Source organism: Nyctibius grandis, chromosome 8 (assembly GCF_013368605.1).
Source record: "Nyctibius grandis isolate bNycGra1 chromosome 8, bNycGra1.pri, whole genome shotgun sequence".
Lineage (NCBI taxonomy): Eukaryota > Metazoa > Chordata > Aves > Nyctibiiformes > Nyctibiidae > Nyctibius > Nyctibius grandis.
This window is the reverse complement of record NC_090665.1, coordinates 25,217,949-25,245,603: the sequence shown is the minus strand read 5'-3', so window position 1 is coordinate 25,245,603 and position 27,655 is coordinate 25,217,949. Positions and strand designations below refer to the sequence as shown.

General features: G+C 38.6%; 1 protein-coding gene across 1 annotated transcript in view; it reads right to left on the bottom strand.

Moving 5' to 3' along the window:
- Positions 1–397: 397 nt before the first annotated feature.
- Positions 398–27,655, bottom strand: part of PTPRC (protein tyrosine phosphatase receptor type C) — a 71,357-nt gene continuing 44,099 nt past the window's right edge. Inside the window, exons 10-33 of the mRNA XM_068406615.1 lie at positions 27,352–27,456; positions 26,339–26,485; positions 25,356–25,481; positions 23,743–23,898; positions 17,500–17,699; positions 15,034–15,094; positions 14,214–14,322; positions 12,967–12,998; positions 12,495–12,610; positions 11,875–11,965; positions 11,702–11,778; positions 11,443–11,479; positions 10,906–11,003; positions 9,829–9,954; positions 7,788–7,945; positions 7,174–7,309; positions 6,333–6,482; positions 5,803–5,893; positions 5,313–5,446; positions 4,170–4,304; positions 3,722–3,844; positions 3,125–3,303; positions 2,310–2,445; positions 398–1,535 (exon numbers count right to left, since the gene is read on the bottom strand). Coding sequence (XP_068262716.1) covers positions 1,263–1,535; positions 2,310–2,445; positions 3,125–3,303; positions 3,722–3,844; positions 4,170–4,304; positions 5,313–5,446; positions 5,803–5,893; positions 6,333–6,482; positions 7,174–7,309; positions 7,788–7,945; positions 9,829–9,954; positions 10,906–11,003; positions 11,443–11,479; positions 11,702–11,778; positions 11,875–11,965; positions 12,495–12,610; positions 12,967–12,998; positions 14,214–14,322; positions 15,034–15,094; positions 17,500–17,699; positions 23,743–23,898; positions 25,356–25,481; positions 26,339–26,485; positions 27,352–27,456 — 2,996 coding nt within the window. The 3' untranslated portion in view covers positions 398–1,262. The remainder of the gene's footprint in view (positions 1,536–2,309; positions 2,446–3,124; positions 3,304–3,721; positions 3,845–4,169; positions 4,305–5,312; positions 5,447–5,802; positions 5,894–6,332; positions 6,483–7,173; positions 7,310–7,787; positions 7,946–9,828; positions 9,955–10,905; positions 11,004–11,442; positions 11,480–11,701; positions 11,779–11,874; positions 11,966–12,494; positions 12,611–12,966; positions 12,999–14,213; positions 14,323–15,033; positions 15,095–17,499; positions 17,700–23,742; positions 23,899–25,355; positions 25,482–26,338; positions 26,486–27,351; positions 27,457–27,655) is intronic.

Here is a 27,655-nt window from a genome sequence, read left to right as displayed (position 1 = left end):
AATATGCAGTGATAAACTGGGAGCACTGAATCTGTTGAGTGACTGTTGCTTTAATGACTTCAAGCAAAAAAAATGGAGTTTCCTTCCTCTGTAATGAGAAAACCATAACACTTACCTGGATTCACATACAGTTTTAAAAGAAATAAATGCTGGGTTTTCCTACTGAAATTCGTAAATTTTATCCATGGATAGGATAGCACAAGATTTTGTGCATTTGGAAGAAAATGATCAGTTTGCAGAGCCCAATGGAACAAAATGACTTCCACCTTTGTCAACTATTAATTATCTTTTTTATTTGTTCTAAAAACAGTAGGCTAAAATGCAGCAAGAGATAGTAAAAATATCACTACTGTAACATACAAAACCTCATAATGAAGAAAAAGAAAACCTCCTGTACCAATTAAAATCTACAAGGTTTGGAAGAAAAGCATCTAAGTATTTTCCAATTCTGAAAACAGGTCAGATGCATTCATGGAAGCAGTCCCTTTAAATAACAGTAAGCATAAGAAATTTTAAGCTCTAAGAGTAAACAGAATGTGTTTTCTATCAGAATCGTTGCAATCGTTCAAATGCCAATCTCCAAACTCTTCTTCGAGTCTAAAATTGAAATCCCAGATTAATATATGTGGAGCAACAAGGACACCTTGAGGCACGTGAGAAAAATGCAAAACTTTGTATTCCACATTCATATAGAAGGACCTACAGATTCTCCAGAAGTCTGAATTCCTTGGAATTGCCACATGACGTAAATTACAAGCTCTGAAAACTGTTTGGCAAAGTCCCACAAGTTCCACGGAGTATTATTAAAGCAGTGCTTGGTCAGCACTCCTGAAATGCTAGAATATACGCTTACCAATTAGGTTAATTTACTTGCTAATAGTTTTGAAGACAGACCTGGTTTTGCAACGCACTCATCTTCTTGTTCTGAGTTGCTTTTCTCCTTGTTACAGAAGTCAAAAAATTTCCTTCCCACTGCTCAGCATAGTATTATACTGTACATATTTTAAAAGGAAAAATATAAAAATAGTGAAAAGGTTTCTGAAGCATCATCAAATTCAAATCTACACAAAAATTAAACTTTCACAGTCCTTTGTCACTCTCTACAAGTTTCAAGTATTCCTTTAAATTTGTACCTTTGAAAAACTGATATAACAGTAAATGTTTTCCAAAAAAAAGGGGGGGAAGAGGAAGAAATCTTATACTTCTTGTTTTGTTTAAGATTTTTTGCACATGAAAAATCACTTCTTTTTTTAGTATAGCCTCTAAGTCAGAACTGGAGTTGTGGGGCCGTTTGCAGAGCTTTCTGTTCCCTTTGTGCTATCTGCAGCCTTAGAATCATCACACGCTTCAGAAAGCTCATTTTCCTCTGGCGTTGGTGGGGTAAGGTCAATAGTGATCAAATCAGTTTCCTGATCTGTTTTTTCTACTTCACTGCAAAATTCAACTTTATCTTCCTGCTGACTGTGCTTCTTTACTTGTCCATTCTGTGCAGGGTAGGTACTGGCAATGGTGTCATACAGAAATTGGTAATGTTCCTTAAATATAAAGAGGAGAGAATAGTATGAATGGAACACTCAGAGCCCAAGAATAAACCCATTCTTTCTCTGTTTTCTTAAATTTTAGAAGTGTAACACGCAGTTGAACATGCAAGACTGCATATGAAGCAGCTTCCACAGTTTTTGGCATAGACAGTGTTGCTTCTATGGTTTATTCTGATTTTGTCTGTATGTAATGTCTCTGCAACTGCCTGCATCAGATGTTCCAAGTTGAGTCACTCAGTACCCTCTTGGTTCACAAAGTACCAAAAATACAGTTTTTAGAGTACCTAAGTTATAAACCACACATATTGTAAGGAGTCTAGGAAAGCCATCTACTGACCTGGCCCATATTGATGACACCTAGGTCTGGTGTATGCCACAGAGACACAATTCCTCTGGAGTGATTTAAACAAAACAAGTCGATGGCTGCTAGACTGTGAAATGGAGTCAGCCCCCTAGCTCAGGAGAAGTTAAGGGACACCATGCACGTACATCCCTGAAGCAACTGCAGCAACATCAATTGACGCAATTTGTAATTTAATAATATCCGCCCTTCCACAAAGGTGTTATAGAATTGCAGCTCTGGACATCTCACAGACCCCCTCATTCGTATCAGTAATGGCCAGTTCCCAAGTAGTGGTGAGTGGCTGTGAACATCCTGATCAGAATTAGTGTTCCCTATGCAGAAATGATGCGTGAGGTTATGAGGATATTAGTGACCATGATAAGTAACCTCATAATTTTTTCTGGTAATTCATAAGTTCTACTTACAAAGGTGGAGACCACTCCCAGCCTGGTGCGACGAAGAGCTTTTACTACTTGGAAAACATCTATTACTTCTTCTATTTCTGCACTTTCCAAGAGGGTCATTAAAGCACAAAATACACCACTCTGCTCTGATCCATCACTAGAAGATGATGTAAAATGTACATGTAAATTTATAATGTGAAATCAGCAAATCCTCTGACTAAATGTTAGATTTTTCAAAGTCTACATAATGAATTACAGTTCCAAAACATTTTTTACTGAACTGAAATTGTTACAATTAAGAATATCTGTATGATGCACACAAGACAGTTTATCTAGAGGCTACCTGGATCTCATGTGGCCACTTAAGGGGTAAGAGAAAAATTAGAAGCTTCAGGCTTACAGTCTCAACAATTGTTAGCAGGATTATCCTCTGTTTTAGATGGCATGCAAGGCTATTACTGGAAACAGTCCTAAGAAATTGGGCTTATGTACTGGAGCGAGAGATGAACCTAAAAGCTCTGCTGGATCCTCATCAGTAGTATGCTACAAGAGCACTCTGACCTAGCATTTCTTCTCAAAATATGTGTACCAGGCAATAGAAGCTAGCTCTGAACACCTACTCCATGCCCATGCTTGCCAAAGAGAAGTGTGCTTGCTCTTCATCACTACAATCAAAAACATCAGGTTTGAGCAATTCAAGGAATCTTCTAGGGAGAGCTGAGTCTCCAGACACATGAAGAGGCTTGTGGGGAAAAGGCAGGCATCCCAAAATTGTGGTTGCTATGTATATCCAGAACTTAGAGTAAGGTTAAGGTATGTGTTGAATTCAAACCCACCGGCAGTGGACAACGAGTGGGACACTGCGGGTACTCCTGTTGTCCTCAGTGACTGGTCTGGCTGGAACTTTTTGTTTAAGGTTGAGAATCATGCTGACTAAGTCTTTGGGGTTTTCTGGAACATCCAAGCCACTCCACTTATGATATTGATATTGATACACCTTCTGTGTTTCTTTCGACTGAAAAACAGTAGTGGAGATGTAATTAATGTTCAAGTTCAACTAAAGATTCATGTAGTATATCTATTGCAGCTGATTTACAAAACAAAAATTATATTCCTAAGGAACTGCATGGTGATGTGAGTTCTATCTCATGAATATGAGGTAAGTAGACATCCAAGCTTTGCTCAAAGAACAAAAGACAGCTGACCTCCCAAAACTCCACTACCACCATCTCAGCAATTCACTAAACGGGAAATTTGAGCTAATTTATAGCATTTATCATGACTGGCTGCTGGTCTGGAACAGAAAAATATTTCCATTTCTTAGAGCAGGATGTAAGTGCAGTGGGAACTGTTCCTTCTCTTTCTTTAGGCTAAGTTTATAACAGGGAAACAAATTTAAAACTTCCTTTTGGAATTTGCAAAGAAACTTTTACCTTGAGATGTGTAACATCAAACGCACGTATGGTATAGCTAGGACAGCAGTTGACATCTGTCATTTGAACTTCTATGCCATCATATGTTTGTTTTCCGTCTCCCCAGTACTGTGCACAGAGTTCCTAAAATGGATAAAAGTACAAGTCAGTGCGCACCATGCAAACCTCCTTTTATTTTATCTTCCACATGCACTTACAGAATGTATTGACTTTAAAGTTGTAGGAGTATCATTGTATTTTATAATATAGCATCATACACTCTTCCCCTCAAAAATTCATTAGAAAGTAAATTAAGAAGGTAAATAATAGAACAAATTATATTGTAAATACAAATTCCTCATCCTTTGAAACACCCTTAACTGGAGGAAGGGAATGAGAAAGTGCAGTGCAGTGTTTTCTTTGCATATAGAGGACCCTTAATATGTCAATGTGAAGATGATGCCCTCACCTGATCTCCTTCTTTCAGCTCTGTCAGCATAACAATGACTTTGACTTTTCTTTGGACAACCATTTGCCAGAAGTCAGAGATAGTTTCCTGCAGTGGTCCCTGTGTTGCAATCATGGCTTTCGGACCCCAGTAACCCTATAAAAGAAATTTTTCGTATTTTTTTCTGCAATTCATTTGAAATGTGACTGTCAAGCAACAGAACCCATTGCCATTTAAAAAATACCCAGTGATATAAACTAATGAACCCTTTTGTTTATAGGGCAAATATGCCTGTCCCAGTAGGCTTACAGGAATTCTACAAGCCAACTGACATTAAACTCAGTCCTCCTAACAACAGTATCACATCCAGATTAACAACAAGGTATACTCAGGCTGCAGTGGGTGAGAACTCACCCTGTCATTTTCTGCAAAGCATATTTTTAAGGGCTAAAACATATAATTCTACACAGCTGTTTAATTAGACCACTAGGAAATTGAGTCTATACCACACAAAGCTGGTGCACCAGTCAGTTCACACTGAGCTACCCAAAAGTAAAAATACACTTACTCTGAATAAATATCCTAACTGTGCAGCATTTTAAAGGATTCAGATAAATCAAATTTAGCTCCTAATTCCATTAAAATCAGTTACTTCACTAGTGACCGATAACTGCTCTCCTTCTTTTGGAGGTATATATGACACCAAAAAACTGATGGCCCCAGTTTTCACTAGTAGGGTATTGTATATGTGAATAACTGTACTTACATTTCACTAATGGGGAAAATATTAATATGGATAAACTTGTACACAGGAAGATGCCCACTAATAGAAATACATGTTATCATGAGGCAAGTCTGAAAGCTCGTGGTTTTAAATATAACACACACACACAAAAGAAGTGTTTCTATGTTTAGTCTTACTATTGGAGATTGCACAGTCTAAGACCATGTAAGGGAAAAAGATTCATCTTATTACTGCATCAAAATGTTTTGATGATTAAAACTATAAATGGATTTGCCAATCAACTGTCAGATCTTTCTCCCTTATTCAGGTAAATCCTATTCTATTTGTGAAGCAAATAAGAGAATAAGAGCTCAAGCTAGAATATAGTTTTAGCTGAAAAAGCTTGTGAAATACTTATAGTGGATCCTCTAAACACATACAGTTATGAAGGAAGCGTTGATGTATTTGCTCGATTCCTCACAGTCGCTGTCCTCATCAGAGGAATCATCTGAATCATGTTCACCCTCCTTACAGCATTCATCTTCGTGCCTGATCGGCACTCGGTTAAAGTCATCTGCGTGAGACAAAGTGTCACCGTCACGCCACGCTGCTGTTCAGGTATAGCATTAGGGCGGCTGTCCCTGCATGTGCAGGGGGCGAAATAGATAGAAAAAGGCCAGTCCTTTCACAACAGACTGCAGAACAAGGGCCACTTTATTTGAAATAAACACTCCCAATACTTCACATTTAAAAAAACTCATCTCTTCTTTTTTTAAAGCACTATAAGAAGTTTCTAATTTCACAGTGGTGAGAAAATTAATCAATCAAATACATCTCAGTAAGGTAATCTAGTGTCCTTATTTTTTCAAAATTTAGTAGGTTTTCTTACAGAAGATAAGAGATAAAATAAGGTTCATGGAAAATACTTACATGGAATTATGTTGGCATTCCTATTTTTGCTTTTATTTTCCTCACGATTCCCAGTGTTCTGTGTCCGCCACCCCTTATAGGAAGGTAATCTCTAAAGAAAGAGGATGTTTGGTATTATGCTTGATTAAAGTAGTTCCTGGGATCATTGTCCCCTCCGGACACCCACATCCAGTCTTCATCTCCCAGTGCCTCATCTATTACTTTAATTCTTTAAACTTTGGTCACATCTGGACTATAGTTTAAAAATGCCTGCTGTGCCATATACAATGGCACAGGAAAGCATGCACATGACACAAGTAACCGTTCTGTGCTCCCCATCTTTGTTAAAAATATTAACATCAAAAGCTGGAATAAAATTTCATTAATTGACAGCTTTTTTCATGAAGGTAAAAAAACTGTTTCTGTGCCAGAGAAATAAAATAGCACAGAAGTGATTTATCAAGTATGGTATCTCTATCTCATGGCTATTGTGCAAGGCACTTTCTAATGTAAGTGGGAGGAAAGGGCACCAGGATGTAACGCTTATTTACCTGAAACTCTACCTCCAGCAAAGAAGGATCACTCGGAGGATCTTTTCTTTTCAGATTGTTGAGATAGGAATGCAGTTCCGAGAGACTGACCTCTGTTTCTCCATACTGATTGTATTCCACTAGCGCTTGATGGATAAGGATGTACTGTGACTGGTGTTTCCCATTTGAAGGGTTTAAAAATAAAATTATTAAAAAGTAAAAAAAAAAATCACTTTTTAAAACCATTATAAGAAACTATGACCCCCATGATGTCATTAGTGTAAATAATAATATTAAGCATTAATGTTAAATAGGCATTAAATACAGGTATTAAAAATCAGAGTGGCTTCCAAATTAAACATTTTGGAGCACATTTAGTGTGTTGGCTGAAGAGCGTTCTGCAAATAAATGTAACGTCATTCAAGAAATACGCAATTGAGATTTAAAAGACCTGCAAAATGCTTAAACAAGTTAAAAACATGATTTGCGTCAGTCCATAACTTTTGTTGTACTCTCAACTCCACTGAAAATCCCACCTAGACAGAGAGTTTTTAGAATTTGAAAATTAAGTTTGACTATGCAAGATCAATTTGTGAATTGTATGCCAAAAACTGGATTATCAAATCTAAAATGTTCTTCTTGGCTTCTTTTTTTAAAGCCTAAACTTAAAAAGTTGAAGTTTCTAAAACTGAAAAACTGTGCTGGAAGTTTTTCTCTCTTAATATTTTTCAGAGCTATATTTTCTATTAACAACTTCAACTAAACTGTAGCAGTACCTAAGACTGAGCAGCGCACTTCTGAGAAATACTGATGAAGCCCTAGCGAAGGAGAGTTCTAAGGGACAGGAGTTTTAGCGACATACCTCTACTTGAACCATGAGGCACCGCTGCCGACGCAGCTTCACAACATAGCCATAAACATCCACTCTGCCTTCTGCATCCAGCCCCTCCAGCATGGCATCAATTCCTATATACGTCCCGGTGCGCCCAACACCGGCACTGCAAAGCACGAAGGGATTTGGTTATCGAGAGGGAATGGCATCTCCCAGTCCCACTCTGAGAGGGAAGCAGTCAGTGACAGAATGAAAGTGAAAATGTGTAAGAACGGGATATGAAGCAACTGAAAACAATTGTTGCTGTAAATTAATTGGCAACACAAACAATGAGTTTACATTTTAAATATCGTTTAATGAAAGTAAGGCCAATCCTGCCAAACATGGCGCTTGTAGCCAGAGTAGCCCAACATTTATCTGGCTGCTTTCCAAAAGTCCAAAGTCTATGTATCCTCAGATTTTATCGACCTGAATATCCTTCAGAAAACAGACCTTTTTATGCACCTTTGGCTGCCTCACTCTCAAGTAATCAAGTCACAAAATTTGGGATCACCCAAATAACTTTGCCAGCTCCCTTTTCTGAATAGCTTCACTTCACGTTCATTTAACATTAACATATTTTTTTTAAAGTAACATATATTTACCTGCAATGAACCACTATTGGGCCACTAAAAAAGTTGCTAAGAGCATTAACTCTGCGTCGGAGTTTGAGCAGGAGATGCGGATCCTCAGGGACTCCATGGTCTGGCCAGCTTGTGAACTGAATATGAGTGACATCTCTTCCAGCTGTCCTTTCTCTTCCCTAGACAAAGTGAAGTATGTTTTTTTTTTTAATATATATACACCAAGCCAAAATCAAGTGCAGCTATACAAAGCAGAAGAAAAATAAGGGCAAGTCATCAAATGTTGAAACCGAAATTTCAAAGTGTGCTGTAATGTTGTAATCCCAATGGTCTCTCAGGTTACAACATTTTTCATATTAAATTTTAATTTCAAAATATCCATGAATCAGGAATACACAATGACTCCAACAGAGGACAAGCAGGAGGTTCAAAGTGTTGCTAAAAATACTTTTTTCTCAGGTTAGCCTATGACGCAGAGTATGGCATATCTCCCCACTCTATTCATAAACAACTTGGCCACTGTATAGCTCTGCTCACTTCAAGGGGTACAGGTTGGTAATTCTCTTATGTCTTCTGGGAGCAGCCTGATGAGGGTACAACAGCTTTATAAAAAAAAAAAAAAGAAATTTAAACTGTGACTCAGACTTCTACCATTTGGAAGTAGATACAAGAAAACCTATGATTTTCAATGAGACTGACTCTCTTAAGTCACTTGATCAAAGCTTAAAGCATGTCAGGTCTTGAGTCCTACTTTCATATGTCGCTGCTAGATTAAAAGAGAGGACATAGATTTTGATAAAGATGATCATAAATCAAAATGAGAAAGACATATCGACGGCATTCTTTTACTGGCCAAGAGTTAGTATGGCTATATGGGCATTTCCCCAAATTCTTACTCAAAGTTGAATTATCCAGTTGTGGCAGTGTTATTCATACAGTTACTTGCCATTGTTTCAGTAATGATACATCACTATTCCAGAACTGCAGAAGTCTCCACTTTCTTGCCAGGGACAACTCTTAAATTCCACAACCAATATCAGTTTTATATATATTAATATGATGTCAGCCAAACAGAGAGCAGATAGCTCCGAAAATATCAGTCCCCAACCTGCAGCAATCTCTCATTTCTAATGTCAGATTGTTCAAGTCACAGAGCAATGTCTGTTAATAGTTAATTCTTAACATCCTGATATTCTCAATGTTTTCATATTAAGTTACAACTTTCTTTTAATCAGACCACTTCCTGAGTAAATTTTAATGCAACATGAGACAGCAGAATAGGAATTTCCAGCTGTAATCATGGATCAAAATGGGTGTAGTTTGTTGCTTGACTATTTTGCTGAAGATCTGTCAGTAGATTTACTCTCTGAGTCTTAATGCTTTTAGCTATGACTTACGCTTCATTTACTCTCACTGAAATATTTTCGCAAAGGGCCTGAGAGGAGCATGTAGCCTTAGATGGCCAATTTTGTCCTCAGTTATGCACAGAGCAACTAATGTGATTTCAGATGTATAAAGGAGAGCAATTAACCAGCCTTAATGATTCTACATGTAGCCAAATGGTAACTTTAAAACACTTATGTTTATAAATGCACTTGAGATTACTGGAATTTGTAATTGTCCCACTGTACAATTATCACAAGGGTAGATAATGGTGCTCTATGAGACACTTTGATTTTACTTGCAGAAGGTTATGCTGAGATACACATAAACCAGTAAAATTTCTGTGTTAAAGAACAAGCTAAATAAGGAAACTACAGTGCATTAAGTCTTCCATACTTAACAGGTTATTAACAATTTCCTCTTAAATGCAGATTCCAGAGTACTAAGGAAAATACATTTTTAAGTTGGGAAATATATGTCTAACTCGTATTTCTTGTAAGGAATAACGCCTACATCTAAGAAGTTTTCTCTTAAACTATATGTTGCTTAGGGAAAAACAGCAGACCATCTTCCATTCATAGTTGACCTTTCTCCTCTTAAAGGGATCTCTGAATGATACCTACAGACTTCAAATAGACACTCTGATTCCAGTCAGTCTTACACTTTTGAATCAACTTACGTTTGTGATGTGTAGTTTCTGAATGACATAGTCTGGACACGTTTTACTTTCATTGATCTTCACAATGATGTCCCCATATGTTGCAGAGCCATTCTCCATTGACGGCCAGTACTGGGCACATTTATTCTATGAAGATATGAAGTTAGGTGAGAAGCACGACAGGCAGAGAGCTGAGAGTTAGAAGAAAGTCTGATTTAAAACAGATGGCAAATCAGTATAGTTTTTCCAGCTTCTCACAGGTCTTGTCGCCCCCTGAAAATGCTGTCACTGCTTAGGATGTCAGTGCTAAATAATTCCGAATATCCAACAATTCAGGTCTCTGACCTGAAGTTTATGCCCATGGAATTTAACTTGGAACATAAAGTGGTGAAAAAATCCTGTACACTAGTTGAAAAAGTGAAGAGCTACTGCTGTTGTTGCCTGAAGGCTGTAGAAAAGTTTGCAGCTACTTCTATGGCTTCTTTTTCAGTCTTCAGTGAGGGATGTTGCTCCTGCCTGCCTGTAACATCAACTTGGGGATGCTGTAAATCTGCACACTGCCAAACTTTTCATCTTTAAAAGCAGTTAAACAGCAGTTCCCCTTGTTCCTCCTGTACCTGGAACAAGGAACAAAAGCAAGCCAGAAGCACCCAACCTTCCGTTTAAAGGAAGGGCAAAGACAACGGATAAAAAAATATTCTGTCTAGGATTTACTGAGGGCATTGCCAGGATATCAGAAGATAACAGACAGGAGAAAACTACAAACCATAACTTGTATGACAGGTCTGTGAGTAGCTAGAGTTCTACCTTGAGCCCTTTTCTGGATTTATTAGCTGTAATTTGGAAGCTCACCCTCTGCTACTTACAGCTGTTACTAAAGTGACTTTTTCTGATAAGACTTGTAATTCCATAAGGCAACACTGTTTTGGCATGCTTTCCAACATAGGTTCTGCCACAACGAGAGAACAGCAAAGAATGAAAACAAAATACTAAGAAGAAAATGTAATTCACCACAGCAAAGCAACCCATTCTGTTTTCAGACAAAAGAAGGATGGAAAGAAGGATGGATGGATGGAAGGATGGATGGGTATTTCTCACCCTCTTTCCTTCCTCACAGCGAGTCACCATGACAATAATTGTTGCCTTCTGTTCCCAGATCATTCTCCAGAAATCATCCGTGGTTTCATCCTTGGGGCCTAGCAGGAGATATTTTAAGGGAGTTTTTCCAAAGAGTGCAGCTACATGAAAAAACACTTGCCTTCTTGACATGCTTAGCCATGCAGTCTGGAAAGCTAACCAGAGATCATGCAAGTAACTGCCACACACTTGATTTCATTATGACTGCTGCCATTAGGCTACAACATTTTAAAAGTCTCATATATATCTTTAGTGCATAGCTGTGAAATCCAAAAACTTTTGGTGTAAATTTATACATCATGAGAAATCTGACTTTGAAGTACAATTTATTCATCTTCACAAAATTCCCTAAGCAAAAGCTCACTGGCAACTTTTTCACATTAAATTTCAAAATGTCAGATTTTCAATTTTTCTTTAAATTTACTAATACATTTTTATTAGTTTCTAACAAAAAATGAATGAATAAAGAAAGCATATTCTTTTAAGGTTAAGAATTACCTTGTGCAGCAATGTATTTTCTTGGTTCTTTGAAGCCCTATAAAAAGTACAATGTTATCAACTTTTAGAAAGGAAGTATGAACAATTTAAAAGATTTGCAACTTTAAAAATAAATTTGATGGTCCAATAATACCGAATACACTACAAAGATGGAAAGAACTCAAACGGAAATCCTCAAAGGTGTTTGATGTATGAAATGTACAGACTACAGAATTTCTTCAATAGCTCCTAAGACTTTTTTTAGGTAGAAGTCACTCACATCAATGTAACTTGCATTGATGTAGTCTGATCCTGGGTCTCCTGGGATCTCTGAGAGCTCAACACGGTTATGATCATCTGTTTAAATCATTTAAAACAAAATAATTATATTAACTCAAGGCACTGAGAAAACAAATATTTATGAAACATGCAAAAATTGTAACAAATACTCACATGGAAGGATATCAATGTAACGGTTTTTGTTCTGATTATGGCTTTTTTTGGCCTCCTTTATTGAAAATTTAGTGAAAACTCTAGGAATACTCTGTAAAATACAATGTTTCTTTTATTAGGTAAGCACATATTTAAAATAGCTTCTACTTACAGTCAAATGTATATGGAAGAAATTTGGTACTACTGAGTCTGAAAAATAACATTCTGTTTCATATGATACTACTTCATATATTTCTTATATCTAAAATAAACCATTTTTTCCCCTTAATATAAATAATATATATCTCTACAATTAGATATTATTTATATTCCCATGGTTATATAGTAAGAGAGAGTATTAAAAATATGCATTAAAAGGCACTTTAGACTGTGTATTTTATACTTTTGCTGAAAAAACACCTTCAGGGGAAAAAAATAGTACCGTCATCTTATAATGAGGAGAGCTTGTTAGTAAAAATAACTGAAGCCTATTTGACCTGAGGTGAGAATTCACTCAGTTTTCTAGATTCTTATTTTTTATTTATTTATAATCAGTGCATATACTTCAAACATTCTCTTAAACAGAATTCTTCCAACCAGCTGGCTAAAAATCTGTGGTATATTTTGAGCCAATGACAAACCTGAAATTCGTCCAAGAAAAGTCTTCCTTCATCAGCAATCTTCCTCTTGTAGGTGTCAAGCAATTGCTCTGAAGGTATTGGCTCTATGTTCAGAAGTTGCTTGTCATCGTCTTTAACTGTGTAAATACGTTGAACATTTATTGTTACTGACTTTGAAAATGTAAATTACATTTCAGTGAACGTGATTGTTAAATTGTCAGATAAATTAACAAAAGGACAAACCTCTTTATTTTAACTAATCATTTCAAATCTTGGGCAAAAAGTTGAACATAATGTTCGGTTTCAGTCTTTGGGATTTGAAAGACTTCAAAATTTTGCAGTAAAAAATTACTAGCTTATGTTTTTTTCTCCAAATGAGGTGTTATCATGTTGATATCTGTAATCTATGTATAAAAGCTAGAATGTAAACAGCCCAAAGGTGTCAGCAAGACATGTGACTAACTCTCTTTCCACTTATTAAATATATACTCACCTGGAACAAGGTTCACACCTTCAGAAGAATTGCTGTAAGAAACAAAAGCATCTGTAAAAGCTTTGACTAGTAAGTCATATATATGATAATGAGCTAAATAAAAGCAGTTTTTTATGTGATCACCAAGACTGTTCATAACCAGCAGACCACATTACAAGCTCTCTGTGAAACAAGAGTGCTACAACTGGGACTTACAGGCCCTACGCAAAGGTGGTTGGGATCCTTATCCTCCTACTCTGAGAACTATGGAGGGAGAGAAACAAGGGAACCGCATCAAACAGCTTTACTGCTTGCATAATTTTGTCCATATCACCTGCAGCGAACATGTTTTTAATTTTCTCACTGCAGTGACGGCTCACACCATCTTTGTTTCTCTTGCTAAATAAGTGTCAAAAAAATAACACATATATAAAACACAATGAAATTAAGTTTAAATGCTAAGTAGCCAAGAACAAGCCAGACTCTGGAGCTTAACAATAAAAAATTAGTTTTGCTTCCCTAAGCATGAAAGTTCGCATCTGAGCAAAAGCAGCTCCCTGTCCCTCTTAGGGAAAGAGCAGGGGGTGGAAGAGATGAGTCCCCAAGTTCTGCTGTTGCCAGAGGGCTGGGAGGTTTCTGAAGAAATTGCTCTAACTCCTCCATCTCTACCAGCAGCAGATGCTCCCTCACACATTGCACCACCTCCCTTCACAGCAATAGCAGCAGTCAGCCTGGCTTTCCAGGGCTCTGGCACAGTCGTCAGGGAAGGCAATGACCATTCTTCTGTCACCATCCACTGTCCTACAGAACTGCCAAGTCACCTAAAGATGGCTATAATAAACAAAGCCTCCCTGAGATACAGTTTTGGGTGAATAAGCTTTTGAAAGAGTTCCAGGAAGGTGTGTATTATTTTCATTACTTTTAACTTAAATCATGAAAGAAAGGTTTTCCAGAGATTTGTGAATATTTTTTCACAAAATCAGTGACAAAACATTTTGTCCTAGCACATCAGTTGTTCTGTGCCCTGAGAAAGTGTATAGCAGAGAGATTTTAAATCCATTTCGTTGTATTTGCATTGCCAGAAAAAACACAAAAAACTGAGTTTCTTTTGAAAGGGTTAAAAGGTGAAAGGATGTCTTTTCCCAGTATTAATGAAATATCAAACTTGTAACATTTTTGCACTACCTGTTGGGAAATCTTGTGGAAAAACAGAAAGCCTCCTCCCCACCACCATTCATATAAGAGAGGGAGAGAAACACGAAACTTACCCGAGCTTTTTTTTGTGAAGATCGTAGATTTTGTACAGAACCAGTAGTAAAGCAATTGATGTCACAATGATCAAGAACACCAAGAATATAATCAGGGCTTTAGAATTATCTAGCAACAGAAAAATAATACATTTATTATTTCTTGAATGCATAATTAAGGGCATTTTAAAAGTATATTTCCCCCCTTTTTTTAATCTGTATACTTCTTAGAAACAGACCTCATTGATTTTTTTGTGAAAAGAACTAAACAATTATTTTTAAGTGTTTAGTTTGTTATTCCAAAGGGCCAAAAACTTTTAAGCTCACAAAAGAGGAGGGAATTTTATTTCTTCATTAAGAAAACTTTCACTTAAACTCTCCATGTCCACCTGTCAAAGTTCTACAACTCATTCACTGGTTGTCTCCTACTCTGTGTGACCTGTACGCCTGAGCAGTAGAGCTCTCAGCTGCTCCTGATCTGGGAGTTGGGAATCCCTGACAAGTCACAGAGGTTCAGCTCCTGAAACGCATGATCTGAACACAGGAAAATAATCCTGAAGTGAATAATTTAAGTTAGAGAAATTAATTTCTAGTTGCATTTGAATGTTTCCCAAAGAAACCACAGCTGTGTAATAATTCTGAATTACGGTCAATGACTTGTCCACATGATCTGTTACATTAACGCTGAATAAGGTTATTAGTTTTTCAAATGCAGATCAACTATTCACTATAAAAAGTTTGGATTTTTAATTAGGAGTAATTGTAATGGAATTCACAATTTACACTCTTACTCTATACTATGCTAAAGTTTAAAGTAAAAATGCCATATATATTTACTTACATCTGGTTCTTATACTCTTCTCTACTGGCTTCCCTCTATATTCTCCATTAAACACTAAGATCTGCATGCAGTGGGTGAGAATAATAGAGATGTTCAGATATAACAAATAAAAATTTCTGCATACATATTTTAAAAAGCAAAGCACAATGGATATTTGAAATTCATCCATATATTTTCAATGAATCAGCCTCATTGGCAGCAGGATTTGCTGTCAATCTTTGACAGCCTTTACAGTGCAGCTCAGGTTTCCACCTAAGTTACAGCAAGATCTAGATCCAAAAATATGTAGATGACTGGAAAAAAAAGTTAGTGAAATAGGAGACACATTTTACAAAATCAAAATCAGATATATCTCAAAGAAGAAATCAAATTTATCTCTTATCAAATCAAAATCGAATCTCTCAAATCTGAAAAAATAACCATGCAATATGTAGTAAAACATCATATTTTATTTGCTTCAACAGTAAATATACAAATAGTCAACTGAATTGGATATTTTTAATACAAGTTCCTGTACTGGAAGTAATTCATGAAAGGTTAAACTATAGAAGCCAAAATAAACTTTTAAATATGCTGCTTTCTGCAACATTAACTTTTGGATACTTTAACTGGTGTTAAAGTACTTTGTTTAGAAGTGTTTATATTTCATAATGTATTTTACATTTATCCAATCTTTTACATTTCCTTAACAGGAATTCCTATCTGATCTAATAGGTAGCTTGAAGTTTGTACAGCAAATATTTCACAAATTTCTTGTGAAGAAAAATTAATCTTATGATTAAGCTTATTACTAAACAGTGGAGAATACTAACAGGATTGAACATCAGTGATCTTAATAGTAATGTTCTCCTGCTGCAAATCATCCAAAAGGGGGGGAGAAAGGCTTTCAGCACCATTACCGACTGTAGGCTGAGTTTTTACTGAGCCTACCTGATCACTTAAGAGAAACCTCTCCTGAAGACTCAGAGGACTGTGCCCCAGCTCTCACCCTCTGCTCTAAAAGGCCAATGTGTTCGGGGGTTGGCAGTTTCTGAATTCTGCAGCTGGGTGGAAAGCCGCGGTAGGTGGCAACATCCAGAGGAGCATCAGAGGTGGCAGAGAAAACAAGCAAGAAGCTTCTCAAATAGTGAAAGCCAGAAACCTAGTGCTGCAGTCGGGGTCAGAACATCACTAAACCAACAAGTATGCTGGGTAGGCTCCTGTTTATTCCCTGAACAATTCAGCGTGCAGATAGAAGGGAATCATGACATCCGCCAGCTCTCACAGGTGATCTGTTTTTTTTTTTCTTGAGCCTTCCACAACTTGACACAGAATTCTTTCATTACTACTTAAGGCCACAAGGCTTTCTCTGTTTTTCCAGTAAGAACTGGGCAAAACAAGTTTGAAGCAGAAGCCAGGGTTTAGAGTAAATTTGTTCTGTAAGGCAAACTGCTCACTGCAAGTGGTGTACGATAAGCTTCCAAGAGTGCAGGGGTCTTGTAGTATGGGGGCAATGCAATCTTTTGCTCCTACAGGACCTCATCTTTATTTTCTAAATACAAAGCTTTCTGAGCAGAATCTGTCAGAAAAATACTGAGAAAGCCTTGGAACAAAACCTAGACTACTCAAGTTCTCTGATACTGCATTTTCTCAGGAAGACACAGAGAAAACATGAAAAGGTTGTGGAAAATGAGTGAAACTGGTTCCAAAAAGTAATAAAACTCCTTCATTCCTACTGGTTACTTTCTTACCTAAACTTTACTGAGATGAGCTATCAGGATATAAAAAATATTCCTACTGGCCACATTAAGGGGATCACACAAGACCATTGGCTTTGCAAGAAACAAATGTCAAAAGGGTGAAATGCCTGAAAGGAGGCAAAATAGCAGGAGGCCTTCAGGAAAGTGAAACTTGCAAACAGAGGATGATATATTTTGTATGGAAACAAGGACTGGCTTGTAAAAGGCTGATGTAAGGACACGCGAAAGGATCTGAACTGCTTTACACTAACTAGTCCCTGAAGCATCAAAAATCTTCACAGTGAAAAATTCTGAACAATTTCTTTCTGAGCAATTATCTCAAGAATTAATTCCCATATTTATCCTTTGATTGAAATGACAGTCACAGATTCACTAAATGAAATGTGGTTTAAACACTAAAATATCAGTTATGCTTAAGAAACTATTTTAAAACTTACAGAAACCCTGAATTTCTCTCTGTCCCAAGTACAAACAATTTATTCAGCTTGTATTTTTCATGCTGTCAGAACCTATGTGGAATGGCACACAAGGGACTGATGGATAGGCTAGGCATGTATGCGTTTTATTTCTGAATTAATAGCTAATTCTTTACATCTGTGGCCTACAGATCCATAGATTAACTCCTTTGCCACCATATTTGTCTTTTTTTCCTAAAATCAAGCAGAGTATGCTTACACAATGAAAATACAGCAATCTTTTATATATTTAATTTAATAAGCCTGCTTACCTTAAATGAATAGGTTGTCAGGTAAGAGAGATGGTCTTTTTTAAAATCACAATACTTGTCTTTGAAGTCTTTTGTTCCATCATCTTCCCATGTCAATTCAAATACTGTTTTTGGTCCATACACTTCTTGACTTTTGCACTTAATTTGGACAGCATTATCAGCTGTCAATGTTGCATTAACACCAGTCACTGGCTGTGGTTCTGTTCATAAAAGAAGTATTACTGGTTCTATTCTCATAATTTCAAACCAAACATTTCAACAGCTGTATGAGTTCATGTCTGTTCGTTATCTTCTCTCTTAATAATTTCATACATTTTCTTCTGTAAAAATTTCAGTCCCAATTTAACAAGACAAATAAAATCAATTTTCACTTAACCATAGGCTTAGCTGAACTGGAAAAGATGTGAAGCAGAACTGAAAAGGCTGGGAAGATCAGAGCTCTACTGACAGTCAGGCTGCAAAGGTAATATGATGGCAACTGTCTCTCTTGCATCTAACATCACTTTCTCATTTGAGGAACACGGGACAACAGACAAGACGGGAACAAAGAGTTTTCTGTGTGAGTGCATGTTTCAAAACTTCTGTAAATGAAATTTCCTAGCAGGAGTTACTAGTATATTTTAACATTTGGAATAGTATCCTTTTGTTTAAAGTGTCACATTGTCTTAAAGCTGGCCTAAAACCACAAAAACTTCTTACTTTTTAATGATAAGGAATCTGTTAAGTCTAATCTGTGTTTTCTAACTCTAAGTTTGTATATTGTAGCAAATGAGTTTCAGACCTGGGGCACAACCCAATGGACCTTTCATTGAGAGCTTATAAAACCTTTCAGAAACTAAAAAGGCAGCTCCATTAGCCACATTTCAGTAGAACACCACCATGGAAATTTTCTTCAAAATCACTTAAATTTGCAAGCTAGCATATTAAAAAAAAAAAAAAAAAAAAAAAAAAAAGTAAAAGGCAGTTGCTTTGTTCTTCATGTGAAGAGCTAAGATGTGTGAGGCTTTATGAGAAGATCAAATATATGATGTCGGGAGCGGCAGGATATTTTACTTGGCTGAGTGTGCGGTTACGACCTATCTACTCATTTTTGTCTACAGGACAGATTTGTTAGATTCCTGTTCAGCACACTACTGAAAGAGCTGTGACGAGGAGAAAGCGAACACATTTCTGGAGGCAATGTGTTTGTTGAAGATGAAAAAATATTTTATAAAATGTAGGTTTTTTCTACTTCCAAGCAGTTGTGCTCTACTGATATATTCTCTTCTGCAAGAAGCCATAAAACTCCTCCACTATCTGCTTGATCATATTATCAACTGTATAATAGGTGGAGAAGTTTAATAAATACCATTAATTCATGAAGGCAAGCAACTTGTTATTTTCTCAAAAAATTAGTGGTTTTCCAGGCTGATAAATTTATATTGTGGACTGTAATCTTCACCTGAGTTACTAAACTGAGTGGACACACAGAAGTGCTCAAACTAGATTATCACAGAGAGAAAAATCATGATCATGCTCAAATAAGGGCTGTCTAAAAATTAAAGACATTTTTCAATTTCTGTTACAGTTAAGTCTCAGATCAAATGGTTTACATTATCAATCCATTTATCAGCTTCAGCTTTCTTTTTCCCATGGGGCTTCAAGTGATAATTTTGAACCCTGTATTCTTCCAACTATAAACTAAAATTTGTTAGCTCAATGACCCAGAGTAATAGGGAGATTCCATTGTTTTCATGGATTGTCTATAAAACTGGATACAAAAGCTCTGTATATTCCATAGAGGGATGGGATTCAAATTCAAAACAATAGTCTGCCAGAAGCCCCTGTATTTCCCAAAGCTCTACAGAAATACATGTAATAAAAACAGCAGTCAGATTTAATGTTCTTATTACATTTCTACATACTTTTCAGGAGTGCTAAAAGCAACAAAAGATTTAATTATTCCTCTATTAGGAAAAAAAACGTCACCACTTTAAACTATCATTACATCACTAGCACAAAAACAGTATTTTATTTTTCACTAAAAAAAAATATTTTGCTTGTTTAGTGAAATTAAAGGATATATTACTTTAGCATCTTACTAGGTATAAACCATCATAGCTTTCCTATAGCTGTATCTCTATATTAGCTGAGTCTGGAGGTAGTGGAGCTAGAGCTTAAAAGGTACTGGAAGAAATTAGATAAACATGTTTTTTTGGGTGGGTTTGGTTTGTTTTTTTCCCCAAAGAAGCAATTAAAACAGTACAAGGCTCTACATCTGAAGGGAAAAAAAAAAAACAAACAACAAAATAGAAAGGACTGCATTCTGATGCAAATGGTGGATGAGCCAACTAGGAGAGGAGCGCTGCTGGATCTTATCCTCACTAACAAGGAGGGTCTGGTTGAAGAGGTGAAGGTTGAGGGCAGCCTTGGTTGTAGTGACCATGAGATGGTAGAGTTCAGGATCTCATGTGGCAGGAACAGAATAGCTAGCAGAATTGCAACCCTGGACTTCAGGAGGGCCAACTTCGGCCTTTTCAAGCAATTGCTAGGGGAAATCCCATGGGACAGGGTACTAGAAGGTAAGGGGGGCCCAAGATAGTTGGTTAGCATTCAAGGACTGCTTCTTCCGAGCTCAAGATCAGAGCATCCCAGCAGGTAGGAAGTCAAGGAAGGGTACCAGGAGACCTGCATGGTTAAACAGGGAACTGCTGGGCAAACTCAAGTGGAAGAAGAGGGTGTACAGATCATGGAAGGAGGGGCTGGCCACTTGGGAGGAATAGAAGTCTGTTGTCAGAGGATGTAGGGAGGCAACTAGGAAAGCTAAGGCCTCCTTGGAATTAAACCTTGCAAGAGAGGTCAAGGACAACAGAAAGGGCTTCTTCAAATACATTGCAGGTAAAGCCAACACTAGAGGCAATGTAGGCCCACTGATGAATGAGGTGGGGGTCCTGGAGACAGAGGATAAAAAGAAGGCGGAGTTACTGAATGCCTTCTTTGCCTCTGTCTATACTGTTGGAGGCTGTCCTGAGGAGCCCTGGACCCCTGAGGCCTCAGAAGTAGTCAGGATAGAGGAGGAATCTGTCTTGGTTGATGAGGGCTGGGTCAGGGACCAATTAAGCAACCTGGACGTCCATAAATTCCCTGTTTAACCATGCAGGTCTCCTGGTACCCTTCCTTGACTTCCTACTTGTTGGGATGCTCTGATCTTGAGCGCTGAAGAAGCAGTCCTTGAATGCTAACCAACTATCTTGGGCCCCCTTACCTTCTAGTACCCTGTCCCATGGGATTTCCCCTAGCAATTGCTTGAAAAGGCCGAAGTTGGCCCTCCTGAAGTCCAGGGTTGCAATTCTGCTAGCTATTCTGTTCCTGCCACATGAGATCCTGAACTCTACCATCTCATGGTCACTACAACCAAGGCTGCCCTCAACCTTCACCTCTTCAACCAGACCCTCCTTGTTAGTGAGGATAAGATCCAGCAGCGCTCCTCTCCTAGTTGGCTCATCCACCATTTGCATCAGAAAGTTATCATCAATGCACTGGAGGAACCTCCTGCACTGAGGATGGCTGGCTGAGTAGGCCTCCCAGCAAATATCAGGGTAGTTGAAATCCCCCACGACAACCAGGCCCTGTAATTGCGAGACTGCTCTCAGCTGCCTGTAGAAGGCCTCATCACCCTCCTCATCCTGATCTGGTGGCCTGTAATAGACACCCACAACAGTATCACCCCTGCCAGCCTGCCCCTTAATTCGCACCCACAAACTCTCAACTCGCTCCTGATCCGCCCCTGGACAGAACTCAATACATTCTAGCTGCTCACTCACATAAAGAGCAACTCCACCACCTCTCCTTAGCGGCCTGTCTTTCCTGAACAAGACATAGCCATCCATGACCACATTCCAGTCATGCGAGGCTTCCCACCAAGTCTCTGTAATTGCCACTAGATCATAGCCCCCCGACCAAACACGGATTTCTAACTCCTCCTGTTTATTCCCCATGCTGCGTGCATTGGTGTACAGGCATTTCAGGGAGCGAGCTGAGCACACCGATTTCACCCCAGGGGGATGGGAGGCCTCCTGGTCTACCTCAACACTAGAGCGTTGCCCCAGTGGTGCAAGCCCAGCTACTACCCCATCCCCCTTCGAATCTAGTTTAAAGCTCTCCGAATGAGCCCTGCTAATTCCTGTCCAGAACCCTTTCGCCCCTACGACATAAGCCTTTCCCACGTATTACCGTCACGCCTGTTGTCTTATAAAACCAGCCATTATCAAAGAACCCAAAGCCCTGCCTGTAGCACCAGTCTCGTAGCCAGGCATTAATAGAGAGAATCCTACTATTCCATCCCACGTCATCACCTGAAAATGGAAGGAGGGAGGAGAAAACAACTTGTGCCCCAGACTCTTTCACCAACCGCCCTAGGGCCTTGTAGTCTTTCTTCATCCCCCTCAGACTACGGGATGCAGCTTCTTCCCCACCTTTCTGGAAGATCAGCAGGGGGGTAGTAGTCTGTGGCCTTCACCAGGTTGGGGAGTTGCCTGGTGATATCCCTGATTCGGGCTCCAGGCAGGCTGCAGACCTCCCTGTGATGGGGGTCAGCTCTGCATATTGGGCCCTCAGATCCCTTTAGGAAGGAGTCTCCAACCACTAAAACTCTTCTCTTCTTCCTTGTGGAGGAGGTAGCTATACGCTTGTCAGGTTTTTCTGACTGTGTTGGGACCTCTGATATAGGTTGCCTCTCCACCACATTCCCATTGGACCGGCTGTATTCCACTAGGGCTTCATATCTATTGCTCAGACACACCTGTGGAGGCAAGGTAGGCAAGGAGGGCACTCGCCTTTTGCCACAGCCATAGACTTGCCTCCACTCACTCCTCTCCTCTAGGTTATTGTTTTCCACCTGAGAGGGGCAGAGTACAGGGGTCCCTCGATCCTGGGAGCTCTCCGGCAGGTGCTCCCATTTTTGTTGCAGGGAGGGCAGAGCCTGGCTCCACCAGTCTATCTCCATTTCAGCCTCCCGAATGCTCCTAAGCCTTTCTACTTCGGCTTGAAGCCTTTCAACCTGGCTTTGCAGCTGTGCCGCTCGGCCGAGCAGATCATCTACTTGCTCACAGCGCACACAGCCCCCTGACACCACAGAGACGGTGTAGCATTCCCTGCAGCCTGCAACCTGCACTATCGCCTCCTTCCATGGGAGCTCTGTCTGGGTTCCCACATCCATTTTGGTCTTCTTCCACCGGGTAGATACCCGCATCTGGATAGGCCACATCTGGAGTATTGTGTCCAGCTCTGGGCCCCTCAGTTCAAGAAGGACAGGGAACTGCTAGAGAGAGTCCAGCGCAGAGCCACGAAGATGATTAAGGGAGTGGAACATCTCCCTTATGAGGAGAGGCTGAGGGAGCTGGGTCTCTTTAGCTTGGAGAAGAGGAGACTGAGGGGTGACCTCATTAATGTTTATAAATATGTAAAGGGCAAGTGTCAAGAGGATGGAGCCAGGCTCTTCTCAGTGACATCCCTTGACAGGACAAGGGGCAATGGGTGCAAGCTGGAGCACAGGAGGTTCCACTTAAATATGAGGAAAAACTTCTTTACGGTGAGGGTGACCAAACACTGGAACAGGCTGCCCAGAGAGGTTGTGGAGTCTCCTTCTCTGGAGACATTCAAAACCCGCCTGGACGCGTTCCTGTGTGATATGGTCTAGGCAATCCTGCCCCGGCAGGGGGACTGGACTAGATGATCTTTCGAGGTCCCTTCCAATCCCTAACATTCTGTGATTCTGTGATTCTGTGAACTAGCCAAAACCCAGTACAGACATCAGTATTGGTGTAGCCTGGGTAATGCAGGTCTGCTTTGAGCAAAGAGGCAACTGCAGAACAGAAGGTACATTCTGCATGTCTTTGTGGCTTTCATACCACAAAGAAAAAATGAATGGTTTTCATTCTCTTTATGTTTAAATTGAATCTTTTATTTAGGTTGGGACATAATGCTTTCTAAAATCTTACCAAGAATTTCAAACGAATGCAGAATTTTTTTTTTAAATCTAGTATATATAAGAATACTAATACTAAATGCATAATTCAAAATAGATTAAGTAATTAAAAAAGAAACTCTAGCGATATAAATATCAATAAAATTCTTTTAATGTTAATCAGTTTCTTGGCTAATAGTAATAACATACATAAATTATAATGAAGCACAATAAGAAAGTACATATTCCCTGTGTTAGTATCAGCTTTGTTTCTAACAGTTAGCAAACAAGAGACTTACCTGCTGATTTTGTTGTAAAGTTCCACTTTCCAGTTTTTCCCATAAATGTTCTATTATGATATTTGCTGATCGTATATGGAGTCACAGATACAGAACCTCTGCTATAAGGTTTCAATTCACGGCAAATAAAGTCAGTTGTGTTGACAAATTCTGTCTCTTTAAGAAAAAAAGAAACATGAAATTAATTAATGAAATTAGTTAAACTTATGTTAGGAGCACAGGTACACTTATATTTTGTCAGAGCTACCTGAAACCACTGCCATGTGCACTTTTATTTTAATTACCTTGTACTTGGTTGGTTTGTCTTGCTTACTAATGCTAAGTGAAGGCTCAGGAAGAGGAAGAAATATATTCCCCAATCAAAAAGTAGAAAGTTGAGGCTTTGTTCTGTTTTTTTTTTGTTACTTTCTCAGTATGTCATTTAAATGGGTGTAATTGAAAACAAAGATAAAGTGCATTGATAAAGAGAGGCTGATACTTTCTTCTGTGTTCAGCTTGGGAAGGGGTTAGTAGACAGATGTCAAAAGTCACTCTGCACACTGAGCAAGTCTGTTCTAGTATGACACAAGAGATGTCATGTGATTTTGGTAGTGGCAAGCAGGACAGAAAGGAATTGCATGAGAAGCAACATGAGCAAAGCTATTATCTGCACTGCAGCTGGGGCTTTGGTGGCTTGTGAAACTGAGGAGCAATGGCCTTTCCATGTTTCCTTCTGGCTCCTTCAGATGTGACCTCCCTGCACTCCAGCATACTACCTTGGTTTCCTACACTGGCCAAGCCAGACCAGCCACAGAAACCGATGCATGGGGCTGCCACCCTTTGGGATAGTGGTCAAATTCAGGGCATGGAGAATGAGAAAGATTATTTGTATCTGGGGAGCACAAGAGCATGACAGCCTTTGGTTCCTGTAGCAGTCCAGGTTTACAAAATATGCATTATGTGAACAGAAAGAATGAATTAACCCAGGACTAGCTTAGACCTGACATATATTTCCTGGAATCTTGTATCAGGCTCTTCATTTTCAAAATACCATTTTCCAATCCTTGTTTTGAAGAAAAGCTCACACCTGGAAAACATGGTCCCAGTATAATGGATACAGACTTATCCATCTAAATGTAAGGTGGCCTAAAACAGCATATCTGAAAGGAGTTACCGTTTAGTAGAATACAATCACCTGGCTTCACCTATCTAAACATGTATATGCTAACTGCCATGCTTAGGACCCCTTTTACATACATTGTTGTTACTCAGAAGGCAGGTCCCTGTCTTCTCAGCCAGTATATTAACCAGCCACAGCAGCATTTTCTGAGACAGAGCACCATGCTACAAACTGATCAGGTAACTGATGATCTTCTCATAGCTTAATTCTTAATACAAGAAGCATGAGAACTGAAGAGTGACAGAGTTGTGACCTGAAATGGTAAACTGAATAACGACATGATTCAACTGGAACAACCTCAAAGGAAAGAAACTTAAATGTTTGTACCAAAAAAAAAAAAATTCTGCACAGTTTGAAGAGATTCCAATATGGTTTGACAGTGCATCATGCTTGGTTCTCTGTAAATATTAAAACATGCAATGAATTATTCAATACTGAAGAGGCATATACTTACTTGTGTCATTGCATGTCACCTTATAGCCATGTATCGGACCTTTTGAAATGCCGCTAGGTTTCTTCCATTTAACTGATACATTTCTGGCATCACAAACTACTGTAAGGTTTCCTGGTGCTTCTGGAGCTGTTGTAAAAGAAAAATTACAGGAAGGGAGGGAAATGTTTGAATGAAAATGCAAAATATTCCTCTTTGTTAAACTTTGATTAAACTAAATCTCATTGGATACTAACGCAAGATACCAACAACGTGTAGTATTTTTCATAGGCTATTTCATTCAAAGAAATTATACATGAGTATAAACTGAGTATATGTAAAAGCATAATATTAGAGTAATTTCATAAACTTAATTAATTCAGGACAAGGTGAACATAGGAATATCACATATTACTAAAATTGTCCAACATTTCCAAATATTATACATTGTTTTGATTTCCTTATAATTTTTACAATCTTTAAATGTTTGGCCTGAATTTTTATTTGTAGGTTACTTGATTTAGGTTATTCTTAATTCAGAAAGAAAAAGCTAAGCTATTTTCAAGGACAATACTTTGGAAGAACACACCATTTTATCTGGAGACATTCTTTTCAACTGCTCTATCACATCTTTCTTCAAGAATTTAACACTTGGTTTTGACTAGACCTGCACTTTTTTTTTTCTTTATTCAAACTTCCTTGCATTTGGCCATGTTCTCACCCTCAAAACCAAAAGAATAATCACAATGTCTGAGAGAAGGAGAAGGCCGCATCAGAGTGGAAGACCAACGCTCGGGCTGGCGAGGGAAAGGAAAACTGTGACTTGCAGCCAAAGAACAACCACAAGGGGAGAAGACCAGGCAGGAGGACCTGGAGGAGAATCCGAGAGTGGCCAAGAATGCTGTTCAAAATATATCTTCAACCCCAGAAAACACAGTTACTGGGATTCATAGTAGGGTTTTCCAGAAATATGTGGAGCACAAAGCAAAAATAAGCATTACACTTACGACCATAATCTGTTGTTATGGTGAAGCTTTGGTTGACAACGCCCTTTTCAAAAAAACGTACGGTACCAGTGCAGGTGTACTTATGGTTGGGTGATAAAGCGTTCAGCTCTTCACAAGTTTGATTTGATACTGTAACCTTTGGTAAACCTGTAGACACAAAAAGAATTTTATCAATATTTTTCACAACTCCAAAAGTACATGGTACCATTTTAACTGGGATTTTCTCTACCATATTTATTCAATATAATTTGTAACAAACTATCATAATATCCCAAACAGAAAAGTGTACAACCTAATCCAGCGACTAGGTTTTAGGTTCTTTTATACTAACTTAGTTTGCATAGATCTTTACTTTTCATCAGTAAAGCTCATATGATTTGACTTTCTAAGAAAACAGTTTTCCATAGAAATCAAAACATTTCATGGGAGTCTGGCAGAACCCTGGCGTGGCTTCTTAGCTCTTCAGCTCCCTGAAACGTGAAATCTCCAGCCCCAGCCATTCATCATGCATTTTTCTGGGACACATGAGGACATCCGGCATCCATATCTTCCCTACCACACTAGCTGCCTTTGAACCAGCATCTCCTCAGTCTGGCCAGCTCCAAGAGCAGAGAGCTCGGATTCTCGCCATACAGGAGCCTGCAGAGCCAGCAGCCCATATAGTCTGCAAGGGATCAGCTCACAGCAGACCCACAGATTGCAGGATTTCCAGACTCTCATCTCCCCTTCAGACCATCAAGCAGGACCTCAAAAATCTTCAGAAGTCTGCAATTTGTGAAGCTGGTAAACTCAGGAAATGAGCTCTCTGGGTTTGAACTTTCCCCAGATCTGCAGTGTGTGGGGACACCAGCACCAACCTGGTGATACTAGAAATTCTGAACAGCCCTTCCCTCAAACTGGCACCATTAATTTCAATCTGCTAGTTACTCACCAAAAGACAACATCAACATTGCTTTTAAAAATAAATAAATAAATAAATAATCAACTTTTAAAATATCTTAGAAGTGCCTTACCTTTGCAGCTAACAGTGACACTAGCACAGGCAAGTGACTTTTCCCAACATAACTTTGCAGATGTGCTGGATTCATTCTCAACTTTGAAAGGATTCTTGCTGCTCTCTGAAAGGGATTAGTATTATATGTCACTGTGACATTGGCTATATTGATTCTTTAAATAGCAATTTCTTCTTTTATATTTATTGACTTGATCTGCAATATGAAGATACAACTGGCACAGAATAATATACAAAGAATTTAACAAGAAATGGAAAGTAAAAATTGAAAAAGTCTACATGATATAAATACAATGCTGGTATTC